The 7,702-nt window shown below is 60.5% G+C and overlaps 2 protein-coding genes across 2 annotated transcripts in view; one reads left to right on the top strand and one right to left on the bottom strand.

The window, feature by feature from the left end:
* Nucleotides 1-249, top strand: part of BRICD5 (BRICHOS domain containing 5) — a 1,905-nt gene extending 1,656 nt beyond the window's left edge. Inside the window, exon 6 of the mRNA XM_007939665.1 lies at nucleotides 155-249. Coding sequence (XP_007937856.1) covers nucleotides 155-249 — 95 coding nt within the window. The remainder of the gene's footprint in view (nucleotides 1-154) is intronic.
* A 398-nt stretch (nucleotides 250-647) lies between these two features.
* Nucleotides 648-3,581, bottom strand: MLST8 (MTOR associated protein, LST8 homolog). Its single transcript, XM_007939534.2, has 8 exons — nucleotides 3,453-3,581; nucleotides 3,332-3,380; nucleotides 3,084-3,246; nucleotides 2,113-2,188; nucleotides 1,878-2,030; nucleotides 1,178-1,302; nucleotides 873-1,036; nucleotides 648-766 (listed from the first exon to the last, which is right to left on the bottom strand). Exons 1-8 carry the CDS (start codon nucleotides 3,579-3,581, stop codon nucleotides 648-650), a joined length of 978 nt encoding a protein of 325 aa, XP_007937725.1.
* Nucleotides 3,582-7,702: the final 4,121 nt, after the last annotated feature.

The following is a 7,702-nucleotide window of genomic DNA, read 5'->3' as shown; positions in this document are numbered from 1 at the left end:
GTCTGCCCAGCGTGGCAGCCATGGAGGGTGCTATGGACGGGTCTGCCCAGCGTGGCAGCCATGGAGGGTGCTATGGACGGGTCTGCCCAGCGTGGGAGCTGGAGGACAGACCCTCTGGGACTGATGGCGGCCCTCCCTGCGCCCCTCCACTCAGGGCCCCTGCAGCATCGGCTCATCTACCTCTGTATCGACATCTGCTTCCCCGGCAACATCTGCGCGTCAGTCTGCTTTTATTACCTCCCCGACTGAGCCCCACCCCGCCCCACTGGCCCTGCCACCCCCGAGGGCAGCGCGGGACTAATAAACCCCCCACCTGGCTGTGGTGTGTCCTCTGTGGCCTCAGCACTCGAGGGAGGGCAGGGAGGGCAGGGTGCATGGGCCTGGGGGTGGGCACCAGCCTCAGGTTCCCTGGGGAGCTCTAGGCCAACCCAGAGGCCACATGCAGCCTGTCATGGGCCAGGCCTCTGAGCCCCATCACATCCACGTGAGAAACTGTGCGGAGAGAGCCCAGAGCAGACTGGCCTTGTGGGTCGAGGCGGGGCCAGGGCACGCCAGGAGGCCACTGGCCTGGGCCGGCGGAGGCTAGCCCGTGGGGTCCACTCTGCCTGGGGCCTCCAGCAGCCCGGATGCAATGTGAAGGGTGCAGGCTAGCCCAGCACGCTGTCATTGAAGGCCAAGCAGACGACGGCTTTCTGGTGACCACCGTACTCTCTCTTGATCTCCCCCGTCTCCACGCACCAGAGCCGTGCCAGGTTATCAGAGGACGCTGCGGGGAGGGACAGTGCGGCAGGTCAGAACGGGGCCCCGCCCAGGCCAAGGTGCAAGCCAGAGCAGGGAGGCTGGGCAGGGAGAGGCAGGGCGGGCGGCCTCACCAGTGACGATGTACTGGGAGTCCCCGGAGAAGGCACAGCCCCACATCCAGCCGCGGGATGACTCCCCGGGGTTGCTGCTTTTGATGCTTAGCTCCGTCATCAGGGAGAAGTTGGATGTTCTCCAGATCTTGCAGGTCTGGTCGGCCGAGCAGGTGGCGAGGAGCCTGGGGCGGAGCGAGGGGGGACGTGCACCCTGCAGCCGCTCCGCCCAGCATCCCCCCCGTGCTGACCACCAGGCAGGCCCAAGCCCTTAAGCCCTCCCCGGGAAGCGGACACCGCCCCACAGCCCGCAGGCCCACACGCACGTGGAGTCGGGGCTGAAGCGACACTGCAGGGCATAGCGGGTGTGCGCCGGGATCTTGGTCTTGGGGATGAGTTGTGTCACTTCGTCACCGATGCCCCCCGTGAGGTTCCAAACATAGCAGTTTCCCTACAGGGCAGGGGGGCGGTCATGGGGGCCCAGGGGGCCCAGGGGCCCAGGGTGTGGGTCAAGTCTGATCCTGCCTGCCAGAGCACCAGGGAGGCCTGGATCCGACCGAGGACCCTGCTGGCCGAGGACACGGGCAAGCCGTCCCGGAGGACGCTGCACACTGTGAATGCCGGGACAGTGAGCAGCACAGCAAGAGCTCCGAGGGGAACCTGGGGACACCGTGGGACAAGGGGTGCCGAGGGAAGAAAGGAGGCTGGAGAGAGAGCAGGGCAGAAGCCAGTCAGGAGGCCGGCACTTCAGGTTCAGGCAGGGAGAGATGCAGTCAGACGCTGGCCACCGTGGGAGGCCATGGGAGCTGAGGGTGCTGTGCACCAGGAGGTGACGGGAGGAAGGAGGGGAGACGGAGCCGACAGGCCTGCTGGGAAGGCAGCGAGAAGGGGCACCGGCTTTGGAGGTGGAGAGGGCGTCAGAGCTGGGACCCTGCTGCGCCAGGGCCCTACGGGGAGGGGAGGAGCCCAGCTGCAGGGGCTCAGGGCTGGGGCTGCCAGGCTGACCGCCACACCCCCAGGGCTTACGGTGCTGTTGACAGCTGCCATGTAGCTGGCGTCGGGGTCGATGTGCGTGGACATGATGGAGACCTCGGGCTCGGGGATCAGCTGCTCATTGTGATCTGTTTTCAAGTCCCAAATGTGGATGGCACCGCTCTGGTCGCCCACGATGAGCTCTGCCTGGGGGGCAGGGCCAGTGAGGCAGGCCAGGACCCCTGCCCTCCCAGGCCACAGGGCGCCCGGCTCCACGAGGGCCCCTCACCTGGTTGGGATGCAGGCACACGCAGTTGATGGGTGCATTCACCTGGAAGATCCGCTGGCACTGCAGGTTCCGGGACCTGGGGGTGCAGTGGCTGACGCTGTGGGTGCTGTACCCAGATGCCTTTTACCTGCTGGCTTTACTAGTCCCTCAGCTGATGGGAAGAACCCCTGGCGCATGCAGGGCTTGAGCACTGGGCTGGTAACTGTAAGGTTGGCAGTTTGAACCCACCAGCCACCCTGCGGGAAGATGATGCAGCAGCTGGCTCCAGTAAAGACTGACAGCCTCAGAAACCCTGTGGGGCAGTTCCACTCTGTCCTCTAAGGGCACTGTGGGTAGCAGTGGACTCCATGGCAGTGGGTATGGTTTGGACTTTGCTTCTGTGAAGATTGACAGCCTTGGAGACCCTGTGGGGCAGTTCCACTCAGCGCCTCTAGGGGCGCTATGGGTCAGAAGGGACTCCAGGCAGTGGGTGTGGTTTGGACTTTGCTTCTGTGAAGATTGACAGCCTTGGAGACCCTGTGGGGCAGTTCCACTCAGCGCCTCTAGGGGCGCTATGGGTCAGAAGGGACTCCAGGCAGTGGGTGTGGTTTGGACTTTGCTTCTGTGAAGATTGACAGCCTTGGATATCCCCTGGGGCAGTTCTCCCCGTCCCATAAGGTCCATAGGAGCAGAAGGCAACCCGTGGCAACGGTTTTTTCCTGCTGTTGGGAGCCCCCTCCCCTAGGGGTATTAAAAAAAAACCAGGAGGCCCTAGTTCTTGGATGCAATTCTCTGTCCAGGGCTCCCAGGGGGATCCAGCTGAGGCAAGCCTCCAGTCTTTGCCTGGTTTCATGCCTGGGCGTCTTGCTCTTCTTTCCTTCAGTAAACACCCCCCACCAAACACCCCATCTCAGCTTCTGCCTGGAGACCTGACCTGAGACAGCCTTCAGCCCCATGCTCCCAGGCCAGAGGCCCCCACTGGGCGCCCCCACCTGAGGTCCCAGATCCTGGCAGTACAGTCCTCCCCTCCCGTGTACATCCAGCGGCCGTCCTCGTGGAAGCCCACAGACGCGATGTTCTTGTTGACGCCATCGTAGCTGATGATGGGGTTGGGGTTGTTGGAGTTGAGGTCGTACATGCGGATATGCTGGTAACCTAAGGGCACAGGCCAAGCTTAGGCCTGGTGGAGCCAAGGTCGGCCCAGTGGGGGGTCAGGAGTCAGGGGGTGGGGGTAGGGTACCTGCAGCTGCAATCATGCTGCGGTCTGGTGTGACCTCAAGTGCGTTCACCTGCTGGCCGAGTCAAGGAAGCTGCCACCATCGGAGCTGACCATTCCCACCCGCCCCAGGGGTGGAGGATACAGAGTCCTGATGCTGCACTGTGCGCGTGCATATCCCGCTGTGCGCCTGCCAGAACCGCACGGTGTGGTCATAGCCTGCGGTGGCCAAGATGACAGGGTCACTGCCCACCGTGCCTGGGGAGCTGCTCATGCTGTGGCTGCAGGAAAGGCTGAGGCCCTGCAGGGCCGGACGGGCTGAGCAGCAGGGTGTAAGGTCAAAGCATCTGGGGGGGGAGAGAGGATTTAGGAAAGAATACTGTGTGTGTGGGGGGGGGGAGAGGATTTAGGAAAGAATACTGTGTGTGTGTGTGTGTGCACGCGCGCGCTCCGCTGCTAAGCCTAAGTTCAAACCCACTAACTGCTCGGCGGGAGAAAGGTGTGGCAGTCTGCTTCCCTAAGGATTTACAACCTTGGAACTCCTATGGGGCAGTTCCACCCCGTCCCATAGGGTCGCTGGGTGTCGGAATACAGGCTAACGCGGTATTGTTAGGTAGGAAACTAAGGTTCAGAGAGGTTCCGGGACTTGTGTGGCAGCGGCGAGCTACAGCTCCAAGGCTCCAGGTCATGGGCTACTCTCCCCGCCCGACGCGCCCCGCGGGGACACCACCCCCCCACACGGCCGGCAGGGTGCTATCACGCCCCAGGCGCCCGCTCTGCCGCAGGGTCGAGCCGCGCCTGCGCGCGGCCGCCGCGGACAGAAGAGCGCTGCGGCTGCGCATGCGCAGCAGGCCGGCAGCAGGACCCGATGGGAGGGGGCGGTGGCCGGCTGGATCCCTGAGCTCCCTGTGCTCCGCCAGCCAACCTAGCTCCGTTGAGCTGGTCCGGCTTTCCCTGGCTGCGTTCTCCTCGCCACCCGGCGGCCACTTTCCGGCCCGCATCCCGCGGCCTCCGTACCTTACATGCGGCTCCGCACTCCACCGAAGTTCAAGACGGCGAGAGGAGCCGGAGCGAGTCGATCGAGGCCGAGCGTAGAGTTATGGATGGGCCTTAAGGGCGAGACCATTGGGCGTGCTGTGGCGGGGGGAGTTGGGACGAGACCAACGTGCTAACGCGGGATCCCCATCGCCTCCTTGGTGCCTTGGACACCCTAACCTTCTCCCCACTCGGGCACCCCGCCCCTCTGAAACGGCTACTCATTTTCCAGCTTTGGGCCCTGAAGTGATGGCGCGTAGTTCCCAATGACCTGTCCCTACCCGCGCAATGCCCCCACCCGTGGCTAGGGTTGTCTGTCGGGAAAATTGTAGAGCGCCCAGTGAAATGTGGATTTCAAGTAAACAAGGCATAACTTTTTAGTGCAGGTATAACCCAAATATCACAATGAAGAAACAGTAAAAAAAATTCGTTGTGTATCTGAAATTCGAATTTCAGTGGCCATTCTGTATTGTCTGTGATTTTGCCGTGGGTGGTGCAAACAGGCAGGCGCTGGGCTATGACCCCAAAGCTTGGCAGTTCCAGCCCACCCAGAACGCCCTGGAAGAAAGGTCTGGCAATCTGCCTGCAAAAGTCCACAGTCATGAAAACCTTACGGACACAGTTCCGCTCTGCAGGAGAGGATGCCATGAGTCAGAATCGACTGCAGGGCAGTTGGAGTGGTTTTTTTTTTTTTCCTCCTCTTTTTTGCAACCCTGCCCTGGCCTGCACAGCCTCAGCCTGGCCCTGGAGAGGAAACATTCGGCTCAGAGATTCCTTCAGAGCTGGCAACATCACTCACACCTCCTCTCTCCAGCCCCATCCACCCTGCTCCAAATACGTGGTGCCACCCTCCTCCACAGAAAAACAGTCCTTGAGACAGGCTCTGCTCCGGGCTCTTCCCACCACACGGCCGTCCAAACACAGCTGCATCCTCCTCTTCCTTCCTCCGGGCGCTGGGCCGAGGCCAGGCCCCGGCTCAGCCACCCAGGCACTGGGTGCCAGCCCTCCTGCAGCCCGGGGAACCTTCCTTCCCGGACCGTGCCCCCTCAGCCTTTGTTCTTGCGTGCCACCGAGCGGATTCCGACACATAGCAGCCCCACGTGATGAGAACTGCCCCACAGGGTTTCCTAGGGGGTAGTGCAACGGCACAACAACAACATCTTCGTGGAAGCTGAATGTCAGGTCTTTTCTCTCATGGAGCCACTGGTGGGTTCGAACTGTCAACTTTTTGGTTAACAGCCAAGCCCTTAACCATGGTGCCACCAAGGCTCCTGTAAACACCATAAAACACCCCCAAGCCCCCTCCTTCAGTGTGCCCTCCTCACAGCTTGGCTTCCTCCTCTTCACCTCCTACTCGGCCTCCACCCACTTCGGAGTGGCTCCCCCCAGCTTATCAGTGAAACCGCTCACAAGGTCACTGGCAGCCTCGCTTTGCCAAATCCAGCGGACACTTTTCCTTCCACCCGTTCGAGCTTGGCACAAGATGAGCAGCCCCAACCACAGGAAGTGCCTCCCTCCTGTTTTTCTGTTTTTTTTTTTTTTTTAAAACCAGGCATTCTGGCTGTTCCACTTCCTCCTCCAGCCCCCTGAGTCTTTCTGGCCCCTAAGGCTAGTGCCCCCAGAAGGCTTCTCTGCACACCACCCTGTCCTTGGGGTTCTCATTGCTCTGGGTGCCAATGCCATCCCTGCCCCAAGGTCCAGAACCTCAGACCCACACAGCGCAGCTCCCCGTGTTAGGCATCGTCACTTAACGTGCCCCTCACACACCGCCCCCTTTCATGCCAACATCATTCATCTTGTCCTGCCCCCCGCCCCTCTGTGTACCAGTGCCCATCCTAGTATTGCAGCCAGCGTCAACCCTAAGGGTAACCCCATCTCCCTCACCCTCCCTGTCCGTCTCTTCAGTCTCCAATTTTGCCTCCCACACGTTGCTGTGTTCTCTTCTCCACCGTCCCCACCCCCTACTCTAGCCCACGCGGCCACCCCCTGCCTGTAACAGCCTCTGAGCTGGTCTCCATCCGCCCCCATCCACCCCCTCCAGCCTGTCCTTTGCAGACAGTGAGCTTTCCAAGCCTGAGTGGGGCCTTAGCGTACCCCTGTTACGAGTCTTCTGGGATCCCCCGTCACCTCCAGACCCCTGGGCCTGGTGACTTGGCCCTTCCTGACCTCAGCATCTTCCTCTGTCTGCGCTACCCACAGCCGCACTCTCTCAACCCCCCCCCCCCTTGAACCTGCCTTCTGCCTCCTCGCCTGCCCAGCTCCTGGCTGTCAGCAGCCGTTGTCACACGAAGGCGGGCAGCTATCACCACCTCAAATGCACCATTGCCAACTGCGCTAGCCCGTGGCATCCCATACACCACCTCTGACTGGTCCCCGAACATTTGCATTTCACGGGGTGTTACCCAAAAGGAAGGATTGTACTTACCTCCCCTGTCCCTGCTGTTGTTATGTGCCATGGAGTAGGACCCAACTCATAGCGACCCCTACTTGGGTTTCTGAGGCGGTATCATTACGGAAGGAGATGGCCCAACCTTCCTCCAAGGAGTGGCTGGTGGGTTTGAGCCGCCAGTCTTCGGGACCCTAACTCTAACCCTATGCTACCAGCACTGCTAGGCCCTGACGACCAGGAATCTATCTGTCCCCATGGATTTGCTGATTCTGGACATTTCTAGAAGTGGAACCATATACTTGCTCTTCCGTGCCTGGCTGCTGTCACTCAGCATGGTGTTGTCAAGCTTCGTCCATGGTAGGCTGCGTCCCACCTTCAGTCCTCTTGGTGGCTGGATAATAAATATGTGACGGTACGTTTTGTTTATCCATTCGTCTGTCGATGGACACTTGGGCTGTTCTCAACTTCCAGCTGTTGTGACTGGTGGTGCTAGGAACATACCCAGTACAAGTTTGTGTTTGAACACCCGTGTTCAAGGCTTTTGGGTGGATACCTAGGAATAGAATTGCTGGGTCATATGGTAACTGAGGGCAAGGAGATCTGGTGGTGTAGTGGGTAAGACATTTGGCTGCTAACTAGAAGATTGGCGGCTCAAACCCACCAGCTGCTCCTCAGGGGGACGATGGGGCAGTCTACTTCCGCAAAGATTTATAGCCTTGGAAAAACCCAATGGGGGTCGCTATGAGTGGGAGTTGAGTTGATGGCAGTGGGCTTGGTTTTGGTTGGTTATGGTAACTCTAAGGAGCCCTGGTGGTGCTGTGGTTAAGTGCTCAGCTGCTAACTGGAAGGTCGGCAGTTCAAGCCCACCAGCCTCTCCGTGGGAGAAAGACGAAGCAGTGTGCTTCTGTGAAGATGACATCCTTGGAAACCCTGTAGGGTGGTTTCACTCTGTCCTCTAGGGGCGCTGTGGG

Source organism: Orycteropus afer, unplaced genomic scaffold (assembly GCF_000298275.1).
Source record: "Orycteropus afer afer isolate SDZICR_OR568_19922 unplaced genomic scaffold, OryAfe1.0 scaffold00061, whole genome shotgun sequence".
Classification (NCBI taxonomy): domain Eukaryota; kingdom Metazoa; phylum Chordata; class Mammalia; order Tubulidentata; family Orycteropodidae; genus Orycteropus; species Orycteropus afer.
Note: the sequence above shows the minus strand (reverse complement) of the source record. Positions and strands in the feature narration are given on the sequence as shown.